Consider the following 25,027-nt stretch of genomic DNA (forward strand, 5'->3'; position numbering starts at 1 on the left):
GCCGACTGATATGTCCTTATGTGTCGCTGGTTGCGGTCATCCTGAATCGGCTCAACATTTTTTTTTTTTGTGCAACACTTTTGGTTCGCTTTGGCATTTGGTGCGTGATTGGATTGGTTGTGCGGGGGTGGATGCAGATAATATTTCCGATCATTTTATTCATTTTACTTATTTGACAGGTGGTTTTGTTTCTAGACGTTCTTTTATGCAACTTATATGGCTTCTTTGTGCATGGGTTGTGTGGAATGAACGCAATAATCGTCTGTTTAATAATGTAATAACTCTCATTCCCCGTTTGTTAGACAAGGTTAAGATGTTGTCCTTAGGTTGGTTGAAAGCTAGAAAAGCTACTTTTGTTTTTGGTACCCATCAGTGGTGGTCATGCTCTCTTGTTTGTTTGGGTATTGGCTAATGTAGTCTTGTTGGGTTGGTTTTGTATTTGTTGTAACTCTTGGTTCCTGTAGTAGTCTCTAAGGCACACCTTATGCTTTAGGGATTGCTTTGTTATATAATCTCATTTTGGCTTTTTAAAAAAAAAAAAGTTTTTTAAATCATTGAGTATATTATTTTGCCGATAGCTTAGGTTTCTTTGAGAGGAGCTTATATAATAAAGTATCATAGACCTCTTTGGATCCGAAAAAATATATACTTATTTAAGAGTATATATATATATATATATATATATATATATATATATATATATATATATATATAAGTCAACTCAGTGAGTCACCACAACATAAAGAGTAAATATATATAAAGACAACTGAATAACAGACTCTAATTAACTATTATTATTGAAAAAACGTACTCTAATTAACTAGTTAGCTTAACTCTAATTAGATTAGATTAAGTCAGCATTGGTTAGATTTCGAAGTATTACATAAATAGGTCTACTCCTAATTATTTAGATACACATAGTTACTTGCAGCTTAAGCTATATCACATCACTACTAATTTTTTGTATCCAATCCTAGCTAGTACACCTTAGTTAGTGTGAATATATCATTTGTATATAAATATGTGTTATAAACACTAATTTCATTAATGAAAAGAATTCACTTTCGTTCAATTTGTTCCTTCATAATATGGTATCAAATTTTCTCCCCTAACCTTTCTTTAGTTACTTTTTCTATTGCGGCTCACTCTCACCCCCTTCATTGATTTTGCAGCAAATCTTATTTTCTGGTTTGTTCTTGACATGTTCAAGATTATATTAGTTTCTTTGTGCCATTCATTTCTTGTTCATGTTTTTCATCAAGTTTGGTGCATTTGTTTTTTTATGAATCTTCGTCATTTTCGGGTTTCCAATCTTGCAAGTTATCAAGATTTTTGTTATTTCATTAATCATTCTCAATTTGATTGATTGTTTTCATCAACAATCTTCGTATCTCTGCAAATTCATCATTCCACCACGCCAAGTACCTCTTCACAACATTCATCGACAACTAGATTCTGGTCCCATCTTCTATGTGCATCCAAGCAAAGGACCTAATTCAGTTGCTATTACTCATAAGCTTAGCAAACTACCTTGCAAGGAGTCGCTCTATGCAATGTGCATTGGCGCTAACAACAAGATTTCCTTTGTAAATGGTTCTACTCAAATTCCAGATCAATTTGATACGAATCGAGGTGTGGAAATCTATAACAACTTGTTGATGGAAGATGATGTTAGCCGAAGTCGGTTTAGTTTCCTCAAATGTGACTCTCTTTGCTTCAAGCGATTAACGTTGAGGAATGAACTATGTCCCTCAGTTGTGGGTTGCCTACTTCTGACCAGTAGAGTGTTAGGTATAGTTGTTTTTGGGTTTAAGCTTACACTGAGAAATGCATAAATAAAAGCATAAAGATAAAGGGATAAATTTGCAAAAATAATCTTGTTTTATTGATTGGATGTGATCTATTAAAATGTATGAACGGAGTATTTATTGTGGTTTAGGCCATACAATATTGATGTTAGCCAAATAATATGGCCTACAATGTATAACCCCTATTCGACTAATTTTTGCGGGTGTTGGGTGATAACCCCCTTCGGGTATTATGAATCATGATCCCACTTTCTCATGATTCATAATATAGGTGAGTCGATGAGATTTTTTTTTTGCAGAATTTTCATGATTCTTGGCTTATCTTGTGTATAGAGACATATTTAAATAGTCGCCTCTCATATAGGAATTGAAGAAAAATGTTACCCCTATTAGACCTCATTTTCCAGTACCTGCTTGACTCTTGTTCCTCCCACGCCCTTCACATATTGATTGTCACCTTGAGTTCCTTGCTCTACACTCGTCTCCTTTGAGAATGAGTCAAGAGTGTACCAATATATTTATTTAAGTTGAGATTGGCTACTAGATAGGTAACATTTTTCAAATGCAACTAATAATACTTTCACTTTGTTTCTAAAAATATTTAGTGACATATGGTTTACCTTAACATTATTCAAATGTTACTAAGTCCAAGTAGTAACATTTTCTTGATTTAGAATATTTTTCAAATGTAACTAAATCTAATGGTGAGATATAAACTTGTAAAAGGTGAATGAAAATTCACATTATCTTTCAAGACTTGTAAAAATTAAAGAAAATTCACAAGTTCATGCATTTCAGGTTGGCCTGATAACCCTAGAAAGAGAAAAACACCATATTCCCAAATTAAAAAAAATTTTATTCTAACAAGAATAACGTAATATTAAAATTGGTAAGCCTTTTATTTTCAAGGTGTTACGTATATATGTTCACCACAACCTACAAAAATGACACAAACAGTCCAATATTAATATTAATAAGTATACAAATCATTATATATATAAAAAAAGGCTTAATTGCACTTTTGGACCCCTATCTTTCCAAAAGTTGCGGTTATGAACCCCTAACCAATTTAAATACAAAACAGCCCCCTATGTTTTGATTCTTTGGCAGTTTTGGACCCCCAAGACAAAAAAAAACAAAAAATTGACACGTGGCACCTCACTTAGGGTGCCACGTCAGCGTTGACCGAGTCAACAATGGTCTGGGGGTCCAAAACTGCCAAAGAATCAAAACAAAGGGGGCTGTTTTGTATTTAAATTAGTTAGGGGTCCATAACCACAACTTTTGGAAAGATAGGGGTCCAAAAGTGCAATTAAGCCAAAAAAAAAGGTAAGACATTAGAGTAAGAGGATTGAATAAAAATTCTGCCAAATTGGGACATAAAATATAGACAAATTTTATGGTGGACCGGTTTGAGATGTGGTCTACCGTGGAATGTTAGTTGAAAATGGTTTGAATCTCTAACCACGGCATATGTCACCTTCCGAAATTATAAGTTTACGGTCGTTCTTGCCGGTGTGGCCGAAACGGTGACTTAACTAGTGGTAGTTCAGTACAAATAAAAGAAAACGAATGTGCTTTATTTTGTTTTTGTCGAGCCCACACAGATCTAATAATTGTTTTAGCCTTAAGAACGAGGAAGTCCATGTGCTTCTACTTTCAAAGGATGACGTCGATAGTTATCAGAATTTCAAACGATTTTTAAGTATTAATCCATTCTAGACCACCAATCAACGTGGTCCACACCACGGTAGAACCCGCCTAAAGACAAAAGTAGTTATGAAATCCATCTCTTACCCATGGCCAGAAATCATCCAATTAACAAATTGTGGAAGAGTGAACTTCAAAAGAGCTCTAGCTACATGAACACCAGGGTGCTTTATTTGCATATCTGTTAGCTTCTAACAGAAAAAAAAGTGTGAAATGTTAAAAAAAATTATTTGAGGCAAAGATTTTGAAAGTATTTAAGTAAGTTGGAAAGAACATACTGAATGAGGCCAAAGTTGAAATTGAATGTAAGGTCTATAGTTGACTAGCATTTTTGATGCCATCCTGCTAGCTGTATGTAACACCCTAACCCTTGGGATTCTTTTCTTCTCGTATCTATAACAAGTGATAAAGCAAGAAAATTTCAACAATATGCTTTTTGCAAAAGTTGATCCTTTTTTTTTTTAGCATATTGAGTAAACACTTAATTAAGGACTTATTGAATAAGTATCTATCATATATACATTTTTATAAATAAGTCATTTCTACAATCAAACAATAAATGTGATTAAATTATTTCTATATATGTTGGTAAGTTGTTAACATTTATGATGAGTTCTGATGAAATCTGCTGCATTAGTGTTGATAAGATCGTAGTTATCATTTATCATAAGTTATCCTTAAATTCTATTCCTTTGAAATAAGCTGAAAATAGTTTACGAACATATAATAAGCTATTTTTAAGTGGTTGACCTGAGACATCTCCGGAAGAGTTTGACTGAGGTTAAAGGTTTAAATTCTGGTTACTACCAACTATCATTCACCTATTAAAAATAAAAGGCTTAAACGTACTTTTAACCCCTTGATTTAGCACTAGTTGCGATAAAATAAACTCAAATAAGCTGCAAAAAGTTATTCCAAACGCACATCAAATAATCGAGAAACAAGTTCTTTTCAACGCAGAGTCATTTTCTTCGAAGATGACAGGAAATAAACCATAAAACTCAAATCAAAACAAAAATGATACCTTCTTAAGGCTGAGGTAACTTGAGACTCCTCAAAACCACTTCCAACCTTGTCTAGTTCAAGTATTAATTGGTAACAGTCCTGCAAATGCAATTGCAACATAAGAAAATAACCTATATACATTTGATTCTTTTGCTTGTTTTGTTTCTACATACTTTAAACGAGCTAAGTTGGTGAAAATGAAATCATGACTGCATAAGGATTTCATGTATATGCCTAATAATAAGATTTTTATGTATTTCTTCATCATGGTTATCAATTTGAGATTCATGGAAGAACTATTTTCTGAATCATAAGCAAGATCTTATTATGAATAATAGAAAATAAGATATTTTTAAGTAAAAACAAGTGATAGGGCTAAATTATAAGTTGATATAACATACCTCAATTGCCATACATCCCCCTAGACCAAGATTTGGTTGCATTGGATGTGCTGCATCTCCTAATAAAGTAACTCTCCCAATTCCCCAAGTGTTGATAATGTCTCTATCATATATATCCCTCTGCAGAATCATATTCTCTGGTGTTTCTGATATGAGTGTTTTCACTTCATTGCACCAGTTTCCAAATAGATCCATAAGTTTTTTCTTCTTACCTGCAGAAAACTTATACAAATCTATTTGTTTCGGTTACCATCAAGTTTATAAGCAACGAACACCAAACACGACATGTAGACACTAGTAACATGTGTCGAACACTCAAACCTGCTTTCAATTTGAAGTGTCGGTGGGATATAGATTGACACAAAGAGTAAATATACCTTCTGGGAAATGGCCGCGTGAAGGGGGTTCCCCGTGAAAAGCATACCATTGCATCTTCCCGTAACCAACATCTGAAGCAACAAAGTACTGGTTCAAGCCCAAGAACACTCTATACCTTCAAGTTTAAACATCAAATAAGAAAGAAAACAAATTAACCGTTTTTTATACTTTTCTTGAGGTAAAGGCCATTTTTTCGTGAATCCATAATGCATCTGACACAACCGCACAATCTGGACTGTTGAATCAAGATCAAACAGCTCTCGCCCCGACTTTAGTAAATCGAGGTCAAAATACAAAGCCAGAACTTGAATCGTCTATGCTTGATCAGACAGTCAAAATCGCGATCGTAAGGATACGTAGAATCCAAATTATTATTTTTTCTTTTCAAACTAATATTTTTAGGATTGTTGATTTGTTGACCAAGTATTGTTATAAGTTATAACCTTGTTGATCAAATAAATGACTTGACTTCTTTCTCCATCTTTTCCACTTTACATAATTCAATGACAAAGGACGTTATTTATTCAACAATAGAACTCTTTAATTAATTTTCTAAAAAAGTTAATAGAAATTGAAGTACATACCCAATAGTATTGATATATGGGGGCACATAGTTCGTTAATCCACTATAACATGTGACACCTGAGTACTTGGCTTCTTGCCAGCCAAAGAGTTTTGAACGAACCTAAAGAGACCAAAAGCAAGTATAAAGAGAAATACATTTGTAAATAAGAGGTTTAAAAGCATTTTGGTCCATTTTGTTGATTCTAAGATTTTTGTCCCCTCTTTTTAAATCCGAAAATATAGTTCATTGAATTTTTTTACATTTTTCTGTCGAGGTGCTCTATTGAATAATGAATCGACAAGTCAATGATGTGACGTGGAAATGCATATTTTTTTGGAAGTCTGCAAATTCATATTCACTATTCAAGTTGACACATTAGAAAAAATAAGCTTCAAATTCAACGGTGGATAAATTTTTTGAAATTTTAAAAATTGAAATACGATATTTTTGAATCTAGAAATAAATGGACCAAAATTGTGAATCGGCGAAAATATATGTACCAAAATGCATTTAAACCTAAATAAAACAAAGAAAAGGATGGTATATTTTACTTCTGACCATATTCCATCAGCCCCTACTAAAATATCACCATCATAGTGCTGTCCATTCTCAAGGACCACTCTAACCTTTTGGTAAATGAAAAATAAATCAAAATTAGAATACAAATCTACTAAGCATTCTTAAATAAGTTGTTTGGAGAAACTCAAACCTTGCTTGGTTCCTGAATAAAATCCACAACTTTAGATTTGTTTTTAAGTATATTAGAACCAATTGCATTGACTAATATATCTTGTAGTGTCATTCTACATATGACTAGAGTAAGAGGAAGTCCTTTCCTTGAAGCAGGAGTTAAAAGATCTAACTCAGTGAACCTAAAAGTGTAAACAAGAGAGTAGTGAAAATCAAATATTTTTGGTATTTTATCTTGATACACATGTTATCTACCAAACCCCTTAACACCTTCCAAGCTTGTCATAAGCAATATACTTAAAAAAAAAAACTTTTTGTTGAAAGAATCCAAGAACTTAAAATATTTCTTTAACTATATGTTAATTTTACTTGCTAACAAAGAAATAATAAGGACATAAACGAAAACCGATAGAAAGGACATAAATGTCTAACATTTGTAAATTAAGGAATCAAAGTGGAACGAAAAAATTTAAGGGATAAAAGTGTATAACATTTGTAATTTAATTTTTTTTAAAGTGGAATTCTATCAGACAAATGTCTCAATATGTATAACATTTGTAATTTAAGGAACCAAAATAAAACGGAAAAAAATTTGGACAAAAGTATAACCTAAAAATAACACAAAAAGTGTAGTTTAACCATCTTTATCTTTATGTAACCATCTTGTGTTTTGAAAGCTTAATCATATAGTATGAAGCACGAATATGGATACCGGACACGACGCGGAAACTGACACGTCGCCGACATTGCTAATAGTTTGAGAAAATCACATAATTCAGTATAACTATATGTATTGATGGTGTTGGACACGACATGTGTCCAACACTGGAACACGCCTTAATCTGAAAAGTGTTTCTACTTCATAAGCAAAGAATGAAAAGTGATCATACATATTCGAGATAAGGAAACGGAAAACATACCACTCTCCAGAAACACCATCAGCAAGACCATTAATCCTATTTCCAGTGACACAACCTACCTCCATGATCTTCTTCACAACACTCTCATCAATAGCTTCCAAAACAGAAAGAGCACTACTCATGAGTTGAATTGGACCACGATGTCTACCTTCACCTCTAATAGCACTCAAATCCTTTTCAAATACTTTCACTTCATAACCTCTATGCTTTGCAGCCAAAGCCAAAACAAGTCCACCAATTCCACCACCAGCTATTAGTACTCTCAATTTCCTCTTTTCTTGATCAAAATTTTGAACCACTCCACCTTCAAATCTAATTAGATTATACCTTTTTCTAGTAATGATCTTGGTTGATTTCATATAAGGGTGTTTAGAATTACCCTTGTGATTGACTTGATTACATGACCAAAGGATTTGCATAGAAGCCATTGATTAATATTTAATAATGAATTGTGAAGAAGCATATAACATATAATATGACTTGTTGTTAGGTAATGTCAATATTTGTTCTTTTGTAATTAAATAAATTGAAAAAGTTGTTGCACTATTAATAGTGCATGGGTAGTGATGTTATTCTTTTTGGAAGGGTTTTCTTCTTTTGCATATTGGAAGCCATGTGTAAACTCTTCACTGCTTACTCTTTTAATAGCCAACATTTTAACATACACATATATTTTAAGAGTCGGGATAACCAATGTCCTTGTTGGACTTGTTAATAAAACAAATAAGTAAATTTTATATTGAAAAAGAGCATTTTGTACACTCTTCAGATATCGACTGTACAAGTTTTAAGATATTTTTATTATATTTGATTCCTTAACAAGTGTCTCTTGTCAGTATTTTTCATATTTTAAATAGTATACTATTGATAAGATGTTTTAAAAGATCACGTAAATTTATTTTAATCTTGATCAAGGTTAATACTTCAAATAGTCTCTGTAATTTGAGTGAGACTTAAAAATAACCACCGTAAAGATTGAAACATATTTCACCTTTATAATTTTAGATTCTTCATATTTTAACTTTCACCCTATTAAAAAATATTTCAAGAAAGTCTAAAAATAATCTTTACACATAAATTGATTTAAAAGTATAAATCAAAAGTGATAATAGAAAAATTTTAGACAGCCAAAAGTTACAGAAGTTTTTTCAATAGACTAGCTAAAAAGTTAGAATTTTATTGGAGAACAAAATCATATTTAACTATAAAAATTGGACAAAGAATTCAATAAAAACTACTTGAGCCTAGTCAAACTATTTGCAGATTGTTCATTATATTCTCTAATGGGACCCAACAAGGAATATAGGATTGATACGACAGTTATAAACACAATAATTTAACAAAGGCTTTAACTGCATTATTTTGTCCACTCTAGTACAGTACTGTCAAATCAATTATTATTTCTCAGTATCTAAGCACTCAAATTTTCTCATCAACAACAAGGTATACAAATGAATCATCGTAGGCTGTAGAGGAGAAAATATCCCAATCATTTGATATAGCTCCACCATCAACAAATTATGATGTAGGTTGTTCTATTCGAGAACACCTTAGGCGGCACCCCTCTGAAGTGCAATGGAGGTCATGATCATACATTGATCCTATCGAGGTAAGTAGAAACATCTCAATCATGTTAGCACTTCAAACCTCGATAATCATTTGCAATAGAGGTGAGCATGGTTCAGTTCAGGATGAAAACTAAACAGAACTGTTTGCTAAATTTAAAATAACTGAACTAAATTGTTTGCATTTCGAATTGAACTGTTTCAAACCGAACCGAACTGTTCCGAACTGTTATTATTGATACATTTGAAAAAAAATATGAAAAAAAAACAAATGAAATTGAATTTTAGTTACCAAACTGAACTGTTTCGAACTGAACTGAACTGTTTCATCGAACTGAACTATTTTGAATTGAACTGAATTGTTTCAGTTCAGTTTCACAACTGTTAGTAATGGTTCAATTTTATTTTATTTTTGTTCAGCTCAGTTCGGTTCGGCAGTTCAGTTCAGTTTTTCGTTTTTTCGCCCACCCCTGATTTGCAAATTGCAACACACCTTAAAAAGAATTATTAAAAAGAAGAGGAAAGTACAAAATTAGGGAGACTAGCCAAAATTCAATTAAATTTATGAAAACGATAATTTCATAAACCCAAATTATCTCTAATAAAATGCATCCTACTAAAACTAGATAAACCAGTCCACCATTGTAATCCCTGAATATTATGGCAATAACGAGCTAATGCATCTGCACACAATTATTTTCCCTAAATGTGAGTATAGATGAATCTCATGTTATGTATAATTGTGAGACAATTCATCCATCAGTTATGAATGTGTCAAGGAACAGTGTTAAATTCCTAAAAGCCAAAAATCACATTGAGAATCTCTTTCCATCCAAGGGTTTTGCTAAACTTTATCCCTTGCATTCTCAATAGCTAAACTATTAATTAAACCAAAATAAAAATACTGATAACTTAACTCATGTAATGACTTTATTTAACTTTTCTATTATTAATTTTTTTTTGTTACATGAGAAGAGGAAAAAAAGAACAACCGTTTGGATTAGTTTATTTTAGAGCTTATAAAAAACAGTTTATGCAAATAAATAAGTTTTTAAGGTTGTTTATGAAAAATCAGTTTATAAGGATTGTAGCTTCTTCAAAAAAAATGATACAATTTTCGTTAGTGAGGGCTTATAAATTAAAATAAATCCTTGTTTATTTACATAAACTATTTTTCATAAGCTCAATTCAAACCGGAGTTAAGTTCTAATAAAGGAAACTTCTTGGACGCCCGCTAGAAGCACCATAGATAAACTAAAAAAATATTCATTAACTATAATCAAATCTACACAATCAGCTGTAACTAACTGCATGAATGTGTGATGTCCGTGAGTGACCGCAACTAATCCAATTTCCATTATTTTATCAATTCACACAACTTTTTTGTTTCAATTCATTAGGATAAGAATGCTATGATATAAAGTGGACAAATTATGGTGAGCTAATCATTATTTTGTGTTTGGAAATGATTTGTCCTAGTTACACTTACACTGTATGCTACTCATTCAAGACTTAGACCACCGCATTTAAACACCATGATATCGTGCAAACATGACGTTAGTGCCAAGATGTAAGTCAAGTTTAGTGAAAACTTGTCATGACCCAAAAACAAAACAACAATATTTTGAATAAAATACTCAATTTAGTCTCTTGAATTGTCAAGTTCGGTATGTCCTTTTGTTTTTTTGGGGAAAACATTCGTCTCATTTCATTACATGATAAATCGTTAATACAAGGTGGTACATCACAGCCATACATGTATTATGGCTCATCATCCATAGATTCTTAAGGATGATTTTGACACACACTTCATGTTTTTCTTGGATGGTTTCTGAAGATGGAGTGTTATATTTATGGATTCGATCAAACTGCAAGTGTCAAAAGTGTGATATATGACGTTTGTTCTAACGTACTATCTCTAATTATGTTGAACTATTGTTGTTGAAATAAGTGCTTTGGTGTGCTATTGTTGAGTTACAGTTGGATATTATTTTTGGATTATGAGCGTTCTTAATTGTGCGATGAAGATAATGGAATGTTGAATGGTTCAATAGTTAGGATCCGAACCAGATTCAGATCCTAACTCCCAAACCAAAGGTTTAATGGAATTGAAGACGAATCAAGTCTTAACTACCAAACTAGAGTGATCAAGGAGTTAGGACCTAAGAGAGGCTTTTCAAACATTCGAGGAGTATGTGGCAAACTATGACAGGAACACCCCCCTCAAAGATTGGATCGTGTCAACGAAGAAGGAAACTAATAGTTTTTGAAGAGATTTTAAGAACTGTACAAAAACATAAATTTTGGTTCATAACCATCCCATGCACAGCCCTAATACAAGAATTTTGACACATTAAGTACAAGAATTTATACACTAACACACATTAATCACTGTCAAATTTTAAACAAGTATCAGCTGGTCCTACGTCAAATTTTAAACTCGATACTAAATAATTATTACCAAACTACAACAATTGCCATCCTAGATAATACCTAATCCACAAGAACATGGCTAGAGCTATAAATTGTTAAAGGGTAAATAGTCTTTTTGTCTTAATTATATTTGAAAAATACACCCTTTTTTCCAGAGTTATGCTACCATAATGCCTTATCTTCTCATTGTACAAAGGAACAATTTCGTCATCATTCTCGATCCATAGATCGACCATGTGGAAAATGGTGGCCAGGCCCATCTGTATCAACAATAAAACACACCAAGGTTAGACAAAAGTAACTTTGTTCAGAAATGGTCACTATGTTGTTTTGAAAATCTAACAGTAAGGTAATTACAATCCAGCTGCATAATCAGTAATAATGCTATATACTCTTATTTGTGCTGCATCATACTCTTGTATCACAGTTCATTTTGTATTAATGTTTCATAGCTATTACAATCACCTCGAAGGAGAATATTTCGAAATGAAAACCACTTCATACATTTTGATACAACAAAAGTATAGTAACTTGTCGGTTTTAGTTTTTGAAATTCTTGAAGTTGGGTAATCAAGGTCTTAACTAACGAAATTCCAAAATGATTTTCAAAATTGAAAATTCATGATCATAAGTCTATTTGGGACGATCAATTTAGTCCCTTGAATTCTCCTGCATGGACTAATGTGATCGAAAATTTTCAAATTCAAGAATCATTTTTTTAATTTCCTTATACTAGGCACTAGATTTACCCAGCCCCTAGAATTTCATGAACTTAAGTGGTGATTCATTCACTCATAAAACAAGGAACAATTGAAGGTGAAGTACAACTCATTTAAAATCCTACTACAACTGTTGGTCACTCCTAAAGCTTTTTTTTTTGTTTTTGACAAATCCCATGGCTCGTTAGATGCTAGTTTGAAACCATCCACTAAATAACAATGCTACTTTAGCTGCTGTTTGAATTTTCATCTGCTGAAACTCGATGGCCAATAGACACGTGTTAACAAGTTGGTTCTACTTCTATCCATACCAACATCTCTAACAGTCAAACTAACCGATGTAGGTCAGTGCCGGATAGAAGATGTCCCCAAAATGCTGCTGCAGTGTAAATATGGACGCTACACCAAAGTTTAGGTACAATACAAGTAACTCCTATTTATTTATGGTATACACATACAAGTGCTCAAGCAATTAATGGTATACAAGCACCTTTTTGGCTTTTTCACACTCCAATCAGTTTTAGTCTTTTTTGGGTACGAAAAAGCCAAAAAGTTTATTAAAAGAAGCTAAGGGAATTTCTGGGTTTTCACTGCATCATCACTGTAGCAGCTGGTCCGGCCACTATTTTTTGCATTTTAGCCACTTTATGTTTATAGTTAAAAAAGTAAACCTGACCAATTATTAAGATTGTATGTTTTGCGAAACTTTTTAAGTATTTCATTCTAGTCATTATCTTTGGTGGAGCAACCACACTGTAAGCCGGAATACCACTGCAGCACTTTTGGGGTTGACTACTCCAAACTGTACCAGTACCAAAACTAATTAATGCAACTAAGAAGACTAAACAGTACATGACAAAGCCCGTGAGTATTCTATAAGGAATGAAAACCGAGAAGTACCACTTTCACCATCAGAGAGATCAGTAAGTCTTGCAAGCGCATCAACAAGAGCCTGCTCATGATCCTGCATCGAATTATATATAGATAGATCAGGCATATATACACACCATTTTTTGCAAGAAAATCAAATAGTCAGCACCTTTTCACTTTCAAAATGGAATAGGAAAGTACCTTTAATACTTTCTTTGCTTTCTCAATTTCAAGGGGATCAGGATGATTTGCACTAAATACCCTCTCCACCTGTGAAATTCAACAGAAACTTAAATATAAGGAATATAAGATCAAACAATCTCAATGAAAGATTAATTAAATCAAACTTCGTTTTCAGCCACCTCCTTTATTAGTGTGTCTGTGTGTAGTATCTGAATATCACCGGGAGCCTTTCCTATGCCATTTTGTGATGACAAAAAATCTTTTCTAGATTGACCCTTTGGAACCCCTCTACCTCTTCCAACTCCTGGACCACTCTCACGCCCTACAGACCTATTCATCCCATGACCAGGACCCCCAAAACCCCCGCGATGATTACTTTCAGGATCCTCCTCTTCTACCAACTGAATATCTTCAGGAGATATCTGCAGTTAAAATACTGCATCCGAATTAGCAAAAACAATACAATATCAACATGTACAGAATATATCAACAGCAAGAGAATCATTTTTTTTTGGTCAGAAGAGAATCATTTCAAAAACCATCTTATAGATATTATATTATCGAACATTCCAGATACAAGGAAAGAGCATATCTGCAATCTTGGCAAAATCAAATTAAAGCTTTAAACAAATCAAAGATTTATTTGTTTCACTTTGTGATTCCTATCATACAATATCAATGGCCACAAACGTTAAGCTGAAAACAAATTATAATATGGAATAGTGACTCCTTCATTAATGCAGTGGAAAAAAAAAATGTAGGCTACAAGCCCGTTTGCCTACTTAATTCAGCACTTAATATTAAAATGTGTAGATTGAAGTCAAAATAGTGGTCCTGATCCTGAATTAATATATGTAAATTCAAGTAAGAGCTTAAAATACTCAGCACTTGAGGTTAGTGTCAGCATCCAGCATCAACCATATCGTTGTCTAAATCACAAACTGAAAATCTCCTTTAGTACATCTCTAGTTCCTACTCATTATATTCATTGCTCTTAGTTTCCTTTAATACCATTTCAGATTTCAAAAGGAGTTTTTCTAAGACTACAGATTTAGTGCTTAATTTTGGTTTCACAATAGAATTCAGCCATGAATAGGCACTGAAATTTTCAGTTTTGTCTAACACAGGAACTTCCAAAAGCAGATTTATCGAAAGTGGCTGATATAGCTTTAAAGTAAGGTGGAGTAGAACTCTTGAACAGCCAAATGGCTGGCATGTACCATTTCAGTGTGGTGGCCATCACAGCAAAGCAGGTTTAAACGCTAATTTTTGTTTTTGAAAGTAAGGAATTCCTAACATCCGAAGTTTGGAGTTGATAGAACTTTATAGAGCAAGGCTGCCCTTTCTATGAAAGAAACCACTAAAATAAATTCACTTGAGGCTAAACTGCACCTAAAAGCTCTAAATTAAGCATTATACGTCGAGAAAGTCTTGCATGGTCACAAGCTTTTGGGCACACCATTTAGGGGCACACACACATAAAAATACATTTTATTTTATTATTTAAAAAACAAACTTAATTATCTTCTCTTTCTATCTTTTCTCAATTATGTATGTGTGCCTAAATTTAGTGTCCAAACCCTTGTGTCCAAGTAAGTATTTTCTTTATATGTCTTTGTCCTAATGCATGTTTGGATTGGTGGAAAGGGATAAAACAAAGCAAAATGCAATGGAATTGTAAGGTGGTTTTGTAATTTGTCCCAATAGAAAAACATTAGAGCCAATCAAATCAGGCCAATTGAGCTGAGCATGAGAAGGGTATTGGGAAAAACCCAAGTCTAGCACTGATAAGAGATATTGTCTTAAAAGAGATTACAAAGAGTGGCACCCCTCACTGTAACATCCCAGACTGCTTTCAGCATTGTCGACTGACCCCACAAACCTACACGAGTCTTTTCAGCGTGTTTTGTCCTCACTCGCACACTTACCGGGAAACTTCCCGGTAGGTCACCCATCCCAAAATTGCTCCAAGTCAAGCACACTTAACTGTGGAGTTCTTATGGAATAAGCTACCGAAAAGAAGATGCATCTTGTTGATATAGGTAGTACCCAACAATTCTTATAAGCCTTCCTTCAACCATGTAGCCCCATACCTACAAGGCCTCAAGATCCCTCGTCAGCCTTGGGTGTTACACTCACCATATAAGTTGGTTTAGCAAAGATGAGTTAAGCTCAATAAAAACCTAAAAATCAGTTATACTCAAAAACAACACGATGAGCTTTCATAAACAAATACCATCGCTACACACTGAAATGACCACAACGCAATCAATCTCTATTGATGACTCCGGTCTCGAACTAGCATAACAGCCTATATTTTGCAAGGTCCAGCCTTTATTTCACAACCTATACTTAGTATTTTCCTTGGTTATTTAAGTCTTAATGAAAAAGATTAGCTAAGATATGCAGGTGTACTAATGTGACAACTGCAGTATGACATATCAAGTACTTATAAATGCTAATCGATTGGCAGGCTGTCAAACATAGTGCATACCCAAAGCGATAAAACTTTTTCGATACTTGAGTCTGTCAAACATGTTAAATACTAAACATTTAAAATATATTCTAAATCTAGAATCTAGATAGTAACAACCTTAGATGTGCTTTTGTTTTCGTTTAATTACTGCATTCCCGAATATCATTATGGACTATTTTTGTATCTTTGAATACCATTTGATACCAAAAATAACTTTGAAATAGTTATGCGTTATGATTGGAAACTCGCTGAATGAAAAGAAAAATATGGCAGGATTTCACCACAACAGGATAATGCATCAAATGTACCTCTGACAGTTTAACCCATTCCCATGTTTCATTTGCAGTCCCCATGTCATAGACCAAACTGTGCCGTCCCTGAAAAGTTAAAGGAATATAAGTAAACATTTCAACTACATATTAGTGGAAAACAGATAACCAAATATTCCAGGGTTGTAAATACATCATTGGGATTGTAATCACAGATAACAGCTTCATAGAAGTTATTGTCGTCAGGCCATCTCGTCCGCACTTTTCTACCGATCAGTGGTGCATCAAATGATCCACCTCCGGCACGTTCACCCATGACAGCTCTATTAGGTACTTGATTCCTTCCACCTGGTCCTGAAGGAGGAAACTGCTTCACTGAAGATACACCAGGTAATATTTGACCCTGCAAATAAAAAATATATACATATTAATGTCGCAAAACCAAAGCTAAGAGAATTTATACAAATAAAACAAAAATAAAAAAGATCAGTGTATATATGCTCCCTACTCACAGGTTTTTGCTTCTTCCCCTTTGATCCAGGACCAGATCCTCGTTTTGCAGAAGAAGATGGCTGGTGGGGTGCAGTCACCGTTTGGGGTGAAATGAAGGAGAAGGCCCACCAAAAGAACGTGATGGTACGGGTGGCGTAATCTTCTGCTTTTTGCGAGATGCAGAAACCGTCGGACTGGGAATTGAATCATGTAGAGCTTGACCAGTACTCAGCATGCCAGTCTGATGGCCACCTGTCTGTCTCCATTCCCTATGTCATTATCCAACAAAGCATTGATTAGCAAAATATCAGCACACTGTTTCAAAAAAACAAAACAAAACAAAATATCAGCACACGTGTAAATTCACGACAATCTCAATTTTAAAGCATAGATATCAAAAAAACAAAAGAAAACAAAATATCAGCACACGTGTAAATTCACGACAATCTCAATTTTAAAGCATAGATATCAAAAAAACAAAACAAAACAAAATATCAGCACACGTGTAAATTGACGACAATCTCAATTTTAAAGCATAGATAGACAGACCAACAAGAAACCTTGTTTCATATTTTTATCAGACCTTATCCTCCGTATTGTGTCATCCGCATTAACCCGACCTAGAAGTTCTCGGTGTTCCTCATTAGATAATCTCAGCTCTTTTCTCAGCTCTGTAATCAAACTTTCTTTCTCCTGAAGAAAATACATGTCATTTAGCAGTCATTGAAACCTGATCACAAACATTAGGTATGAAGAATTAAAATAATAAAATATACCCAAGTAATGGCATCTGCTTGAGCTTTAAAGGCTCTCAGAACTGAACTGTATGCTTCCTGCTCAAATTGATGAATTTGGGTTTCCATATCAATTTCACCATACACCCTGGGGTATGGAGTTGAACCAACAGCAGATCTTCCATTCCCAGAAACACGTCCTCCCCTGGGAATTCTATTTTGATGGGTTGGCGGAAGATCATCATCGGTACCTGCGATTAGAAAAATCAAGTCAAGGGATAATACTTCTAGGCAAAAGGAGAAGTATCATTAATTCTACAGCAGCATGATGACATGCACATGGCAAACCAGTCAACTAGGTGTGATCAGTTTGTTTGGTAAGGAAATGGTATTTCAAATACCAACTTCTCACCACATGAAAATTGTTACGAAGCAACAAATCAAGTATTTCACCAATGAAAGAATGTATTCATATATAGTGTAGCATTCTGAACTGAAATTAAAAGCTAGTCAGTCTTGCAAAGCATAAAAATTTACAGCCAACACGGATTAAAATCTCAAGCATCACTTATGACAAAGAAATATTAAAAGAATCTTGCAATAAATGTTTTTAAACAGTAATAACTTATTGTATAAATTGGAACTAACATCTGCACCTGAATTTTTCAAAACCCTCTCTTATGTTGTTCCCCTTTTTGCTAAAAAAAAAATATGATTATATAAACATCTATAAGCTCATAAAGACTTTTTCATAAGAGAAGAAACATATAATTAGATTGCGCAACTCCTTTTTTCTAAAAGCTGTCATATAAATTCTCTAGAAACATCTATAACCACATATAAAGACTTTCTTTGTGTGTGAAGAAACGTAGACTTATTTTACCTAAGCGCTTGCAAAGACCCGTTACTAAGCAGCTCACTAGGTCTCATTAAGTAGAAACTAATCCAAATGGAACCTTAAAAACTCATTGCTAATCCCCTATCCTCCCCCTACTTTTAAGGCCCTCCCGAACATTACCACCCTTCCTCATTTTTTAAGGTATTTATCCGTTGTTTTCAAATTTGAAGCTTACGTCAACTACTTTTTCGGCAACTATACAATTACCTTATAAACTACTTTAAACTTAGATTAATGAAAAGAAAAATCAAATGAGTAATTAAAACAATAAAAGGTAAGCGAATATTTAAAAATCGCATATTAATCAAAGCTATTCTTAATTTGTACAAACCAACCTTAAAAACAAGTATATAGGAATGGAGGAAGTAACAATAAGAAGCAAAAGCTTAAACGCCTTTTCTACAACAACAACAACAAAGCCCTACCTCATTACTAAGTGGGGTTCAGCTACATGGATCAAACGATGCAATAATGTCCTATCATATACCATATTTCTATCTAACTCATTAATCTATAGATTTTTCTTGATAGTTTCTCTTATAGTTTTTCCAGGTCTTCCTCTGCCTCTAGTGATGTGACTACCCTCCATCTAATCTACTTTCCTTACTCCACAATCTTCAGGTCTTCTTTCTACGTACTCAAACCACCTAATACTGAAAACTAAAATAAATTGTCGTAGAATCTACAGGTCTTCCTTAATATTTTCTTCTATTGTTTTTCTAGGTCTTCCTCTGCCTCTAGTAATGTGAATACTCTTCATCTTATCTACTTTCCTTACTACATAATCTACGGTCTTCTCTCTGCATACTCAAACCACCTAATACCGAAAAATTAAATAAATTCTAGCAGAAGTAAAAACATTTCCAAACCAAAATCATGTGCAATTAATATCTAAACAATAGTATACACTCTTGACTCTAATAACTTAATCTAACAAATCAAATGCATGCATAAACTCATCATTCTCTAAATGTACTTCAAACTTCAACAAAAAAAAAATCATATTTTGATAATTGCCCAGTAAAAAAAAATAGAAAACCCATTAAAATTGTCTAAAAATCTCACACTATTGAAGCTTAAAACTTTGAAGAAAAAAAAAGGTAAAAAAAATCAAATTTTGATAATTGGCCATTAAAATTAAAAGAAAGAGAATGAAATAGAAACCCTAACCCTAAAAAAAGGGGGAAATGTGAAGAGGAAGAAGAACTAACCGCTGCTGTCGTAGGGTTCGTAATCCATAGCCAGATCGAGGGGATTGGAATTGGGTGTGGGGAGGTGCAGGAAGAAGAATTTACAAACCCAGGAAGAAGAAGGATGAGTCAACTCGGACACCGTGAGAAAATCAAAGTACAGTTGAAAGAGTTTCGTCGTTCGACGCCAATTCAATTCACTTTCACACTTCCGCGAATTACCAATTCCAAATTTATTTATTTTTTAAATAAAGTATTTTTTTTTTTTTTAATTGTTGAGATTGGACAATATAGCTTTGTAAAATAAAAAACACATCTTTTAACCTTGTAATTTGATGATCCAAAGTGTAAATAATTATCCCACGAAAATATTTTACACTTTGGATTATTGGTTCTCTTAGATCAAATATTCCATATTTTGATTATTGTACTTTCGCAATTAAAAGAATGCAAATTTGTACTTTCATTTAATGCAAGTTCTTCTAGGAAAACAAATATATAAATACATTTAAAGTGTTCTTTCTTTAATCTTAAAGTCTTTTCTTTCATGAATTAGACATTGGGTATGTTTGGTAAAAATAATGGAAAACAGATAAGTTAGTTGATAGTTGATGATAGATGACTTGTAAAATTACTGGTTCAATTAAATGATAAATATAAAATGATACAAAAGAACATTTTTATTTCATAATAAAATTAACATCGATTAGTATTTAAATATTTACAATTTAAATTTATTACTTTAATATATATTTTTATATATATTATTTAGTATATTTTTCATTTTACATTTCAGTATTTATTTTCATTTTATTTCAGTGTAAATTTTATTATTTTATAAGTTGGTGGAAATTAGCAACTCCTACAATCATTTGTTAGAATATACCTGGTTATTTTTTAGGAGTATTTTAGCATGTGATGGATAAAGTTGGTAAATACACCTTGCATGTTTCGAAAATACACATTCCTAAAATTAAGTGGGCGTTATTCTAGTAAAATTATATATATATATATATATATATATATATATATATATATATATAAACCATTAAAAATGAAAACTTTACATCTAAATAAATTAATGGAAGCATTCATGAGAAATTTATTCATATGTAATAGACGGTAATGATTTTAGCTTTTTTTTTAAATAAAAAAAGCAAAAATAACTTTTATTAACTAAATCAAAAACATCTCAAAGCACAAGATATGCCATAAGAATGTTAAAAATACAGGGTCAGATCAAACACTGCAGAGGACAAATCCTCTAGGCACCAAGAAATCAACTAAAGCCATCTAGATAAAACCAAGACAAAAGCTTTAACGCCGTAGAGAGGGAACTCCAAAGATCGGAAGAAAGAAACAAAAGAGGTGCCTTAGGATCTCGCTCCAAGCCACTAACGAGCTACCGGAAGACCGTAGAAAATGCAAGGAACATCAACTACCCGGAACCAAACGGGCTAGGATCTTGGGATACGACCAAGGAATCTCTAAATACACAATCCGATACCACGCAACTAATGAGCACCCTATTCCTCGATGCATGAAAGGAATAACACCGCTACTTGAATTTCTTAATCAATTGTGCTCCTTAAATCAGCTCGAATAGGATCTCAAATCAAAGCACTTGCTACCAAAATTCAACTATTGAAACTAAAGCTTTTCCCCATGGATTGCCTAGATTGCAGGCTCCTGCTAAAGCCATTGCCTCCTGTTGCTGCCAGCTTGAAATAATTTAAAATTAACCACATATAGCTCCTTAATACACACAACACTCCCTCTGCTTCCAAACATAGCCCAACTTTGTATTTAGCCGAGAACATCTGAACTTGACCATCACCAGCCGCTGCAACCACAACAAAACCACGATCGCAAGACACCAAAGCAACGCAGTTTAACACCAGCCACATATTGATATCCAGGACTCCAACAACCTCCCTTAAGCGAAAAGCACCAACGATGATAATAAGAGACTGCACCATTTTTATTCAAACATTAATAACGCCAAGACACGCCCTAGGATTCAGACACCAATGCACAATGTTATAGTCAATACAATTCGACTTAATGTTCAACCAGTTCCAAGAATGAATTTTCACATCCTCCACCATCTTTTCTAGGCGAATCTCCTTGCTGTTAAAAAGTTTCTCATTTCTTGCCTTCCAATGACTCCACATACATGCAAACCAAACCACACTAACACGCTTTGAGAATACTCTGGCACAACCAATTATACCTTCAAACTGCTCTAGATGGGACATAACTTCCTTTTGAAAAGCCATAGAAATCCCAAGCCATTGACATGTAGCGTACCAAACACCTGAAGAAGCTGGACTATAACCAAAGTTCTATACCACCAATTTGAGCATATATCTGGGCGTGAAGTTTGGTTTTTGAAACCCATTTAAATGACTTCGAGGGGCTCTTCTCCATTTTCATTCTTGCAGCTTCACTGAGTTTTGCAACATATCTTTGATTAGGTCTAATTAAGAGCCTTGTACATTCACTTGGAATACAATCAATATAAAAAACTCTAGAATTTCACCGCCTTTTTTTTTTGTCCTTCGTGTATTTTGTTCATCTCTGAATTATAATAATTTCTTCCATTTGTCAAAAGCTATTCCAAACGAGAAATCGTGTGTAGTATATACAGATATAAAACAAGTTAGCAAATTTTTGAACCATGCTGCTTTCAGAATCATTTCATCTAGTTCGAACAAAGTTGGGGGATTGATCAAATCAAGTGATTCATAGCATAATAAATTGTACTCAAACATGTTGCAGACAAACAGATTATGTTAAAAAAATATGTACGTTTCCATCTTCTATGCTCTACACATCCACATTAATTTGCTAATTGTTCTCATTTTGGAAAATAAGGTTCTCATTTTGTTAAAGGGAGATGGTTGCAAGCAAAGAAACACCAAATGGAACAAATGAAACGAGGAGGTGGGGAATCTCTGATTATGCAAACTCAGTTTTGAACTAATTTTTCAAAACCAGTTTCATTAACTGCTATTTTCGTGAACAGACTAAAAATAAAAATAAAAGCTGAACCTACACTACAAAAAGTCAAAAACTAATTCCAAGCTTCAAAAACCTGTTTTAAGAACTGCCGTTTTATAAAACCAGTTTATTAACTCCAACCTTGAAAACTTCAAATGTTATGTTTGGACATACCGGAAAAGTTGGAACATTACAACTACTTCGAGTAATAAATAACCGCAAGACAACTTCCTTTGTAGGAATTAAGTTACAGTGATGAAACCAGATATACATCAAAACGATACAAGAAAACAGAAGCATTCCCCGATGTCCATGGGCACAATGATCTGCAGTATTTCCAAAAGTTGCACCAAAGGGCTCCTTCACGATCTACAATCAAAATAAATTCAAATGCAATATTAAGAAATTATGAAATAATCAAGAGAAATTCTTCTTCTTCATACTACTATCTTGTGATAAGCATAAAACTTTAACCCGATTACCCAAATAGCATATCTTTTTTTTTTTTTTTGGTCAAGTAGCCTAATGGCTAGAGCTCACACAATTTAATTGTGGAGAAGTGGAGTGTCCAGGGTTCGAACCCCGGCCCCTGCATATAAAATGCAATATCTCTACCAACTGAGCTAAGCTCACGGGGATAAATAGCATATCTTTTATGAAGTAGAAGAGATCATCAATATGGTAATACAAGTAATGCGAAAACAGGTATAAGTATAAGGTTTAAATATCAAAGAGCAGAAGATGCCTAGTGGCACAGGCATAAGCAAGACATGTGAGATAGACTAATGTGGGAATATACCTGGGATTGCAAATAGAGTGATAACACTTGCAGTAGATCACCTTAGAAACAATATTCACATAGTAATCAAATAATATTTTTATCTTACCATACGTTTTATTGATAATTCGAATTATACTCGGTGCAAGTGCATAGATCTCCCCATAAATTTAAGTCTCCATCAAGTCACCAACATATAATTTGAATTGATCTCTATCCCACAGTGCAACTACATGGTGCTCCTTATGTCTATTTTTGTTGTTTACATAGAAATGAAATCAAACTATTAACTGAAAACAAATATATGTTTGATTGATTAAAATGCTAACAATATGGAGTATGGACTACAACATGTGGAGATTATAAAACTTCAACTTTAGATAGCAGAATCTTCCACACTTCATGGGTATAATATTAGCTAGTATAGCCCTACTACATTCTAATGAATGAACCATGTCCAAAAACCTATATTACTTACATTAAAGGTTATGCTGCACCTGTCAATCCCTTACTTACATGAAAAAGTTAAATGAAGGAGATTCTCAACAATTTTGAAGTGCAGATACAAGACTATAACTTAAAAAAACTTATAAGTGATCTGTCAATGTAAGAACATTTCAATTTTTCCTTTTCTATATAAGCAATATTTGCAAGGTTTGCCTAATCTAACAACACAAACTAAGCATAATAGTGTACTATCACTATCACATTAGCAGAACTTTTACCTGCCATGGACAAAATCATACTATATTGTGATAAGCATAAAATTTAAACCACAATATTCCATCAACATAACTTTAAGAACTCTATAAATTATCAATATTGAACTATAAGGAAGGTAGAAACATAGACTGTCTCTTAAACAATTCAGGTTTAAGTCCATAAACCCTCAAATTAAACACATCCTATACACATCATTTTGTTACCATTTTATATTTAACTTGAATGTTATCATATTACTATCTATACAGTCATAGAAAAATGTGGCATTAAGAGGAACGGAAATTGGTTTACTACTTAATTAGGATTAAAAACGCCTCGGAAGGATGTTCTTTACAGTAACTCAATTAGGATTAAAACACAATTTTCCCACTATTGATATGAAGGGCAAAACTTCCCTTTCAAGAATCAAAGAACCCACCCTTATCACGAGCTTTAAATTTGTATGTAAATATGCAGTAGCAGCGTGATGAATCTCAAGAGAATGTATTTAGCTAGGCAACTGAGGCAAATCGCCTGTTGTCTTTTGGCCACTACCAAGCATCTTAACCTTTACTTGCCTTACCCTTAAGTATTTACGAGCATTGGTTGCAAAGCCATTTTAACAATAGCACCAAACTCTAAACAAGAATATTCCTAATTACCTTATATAGAAATTTAGAGAAGTCACCAAACTCAAGGAAACATATCTATTATTTTTTAAGGGCAAAATTGTAGGAGGGGATTCGGCATCTTTCAGTTGGACTTAAGGCGTGATGGAGAAAAAATAAAAGCAATATATTAACACAAAAGACTTGTACTTTTAGTTGTACCATATGAGTAGATAGTAATGAATGGAAAACACCAATTGCAAGAGACCATATAATACTCAGCAACCACAAAATGGATTTTCACATGAGTATGAAACTCCTTTTATTATATAAAACTATCATGAAATGAAGAAATATTGCATCATAGTAGATACAACTTAACTATTTAAGCTGGATATAGGAGCTAGTGTTCAAATCCCACTCTCCACCAACATCTTACAAATCTGATAATTTACTAGCATCTGTCTTTGCATACAAAAATATCCCTTACTTATGAGTAATATAGCTCAGTTTGGGTTAGTTTCTATCTTATAGGAACTTCTTAAGCAAGTTATGCATTTAGCTCCTATTGAAAAAAAGCTGATGTGTGGAGTAGTAACAATTAAGTGTTGATTATTTCCAATATACCTT

The 25,027-nt window shown here is 33.3% G+C and overlaps 2 protein-coding genes and 1 pseudogene across 4 annotated transcripts; all 3 read right to left on the reverse strand.

Moving 5' to 3' along the window:
- Window positions 1–2,500: 2,500 nt before the first annotated feature.
- Window positions 2,501–8,001, reverse strand: LOC11419279 (zeaxanthin epoxidase, chloroplastic). Of its 3 annotated transcripts, none has more exons than XM_024783116.2 (10): window positions 7,478–8,001; window positions 6,577–6,739; window positions 6,419–6,493; window positions 5,887–5,987; window positions 5,302–5,417; window positions 4,925–5,157; window positions 4,543–4,622; window positions 3,797–3,911; window positions 3,606–3,706; window positions 2,501–2,744 (listed from the first exon to the last, which is right to left on the reverse strand). In XM_024783116.2, the coding sequence occupies exons 1-10, from the start codon at window positions 7,903–7,905 to the stop codon at window positions 2,735–2,737; spliced, it is 1,422 nt and encodes a 473-aa protein (XP_024638884.1). In that variant the 5' UTR covers window positions 7,906–8,001; the 3' UTR covers window positions 2,501–2,734. The 3 variants fall into 3 exon arrangements, with proteins under 3 accessions (XP_024638884.1, XP_024638883.1, XP_003605012.1); XM_024783115.2 differs by having other exon boundaries at window positions 3,606–3,709; window positions 7,478–7,998; XM_003604964.4 differs by having other exon boundaries at window positions 3,606–3,709; window positions 4,925–5,136; window positions 7,478–7,995.
- Window positions 8,002–8,948: 947 nt separating this feature from the next.
- On the reverse strand, window positions 8,949–9,094 carry LOC112421426 (uncharacterized; annotated as a pseudogene).
- Window positions 9,095–11,364: 2,270 nt separating this feature from the next.
- On the reverse strand, window positions 11,365–19,531 carry LOC11414313 (protein EMSY-LIKE 3). Its single transcript, XM_003604965.4, is given in 11 exon segments — window positions 11,365–11,735; window positions 13,095–13,158; window positions 13,266–13,334; window positions 13,427–13,669; window positions 16,032–16,100; window positions 16,186–16,395; window positions 16,505–16,584; window positions 16,587–16,753; window positions 17,068–17,177; window positions 17,261–17,469; window positions 19,328–19,531. Coding segments are annotated over 11 exon segments (1,299 nt in total). The 5' UTR covers window positions 19,356–19,531; the 3' UTR covers window positions 11,365–11,685.
- Window positions 19,532–25,027: the final 5,496 nt, after the last annotated feature.

This window comes from Medicago truncatula, chromosome 4 (genome assembly GCF_003473485.1).
Source record: "Medicago truncatula cultivar Jemalong A17 chromosome 4, MtrunA17r5.0-ANR, whole genome shotgun sequence".
NCBI classification, from domain to species: Eukaryota; Viridiplantae; Streptophyta; class Magnoliopsida; order Fabales; family Fabaceae; genus Medicago; species Medicago truncatula.

What these genes read in the sequence shown, in the direction of transcription:
- LOC11419279 (XM_024783115.2), bottom strand. Translation starts at nt 7,905, where the DNA reads ATGGCTTCTATGCAAATCCTTTGGTCATGTAATCAAGTCAATCACAAG. An exon ending in GGGGATGTATGGCAATTGAG is followed by an intron (nt 4,623 to 4,924) that starts GTATGTTATATC and finishes TTGCATTTGCAG; the next exon opens with GACTGTTACCAATTAATACT. An exon ending in TTCAACTTTGGCCTCATTCA is followed by an intron (nt 3,710 to 3,796) that starts GTATGTTCTTTC and finishes TTTTTCTGTTAG; the next exon opens with AAGCTAACAGATATGCAAAT.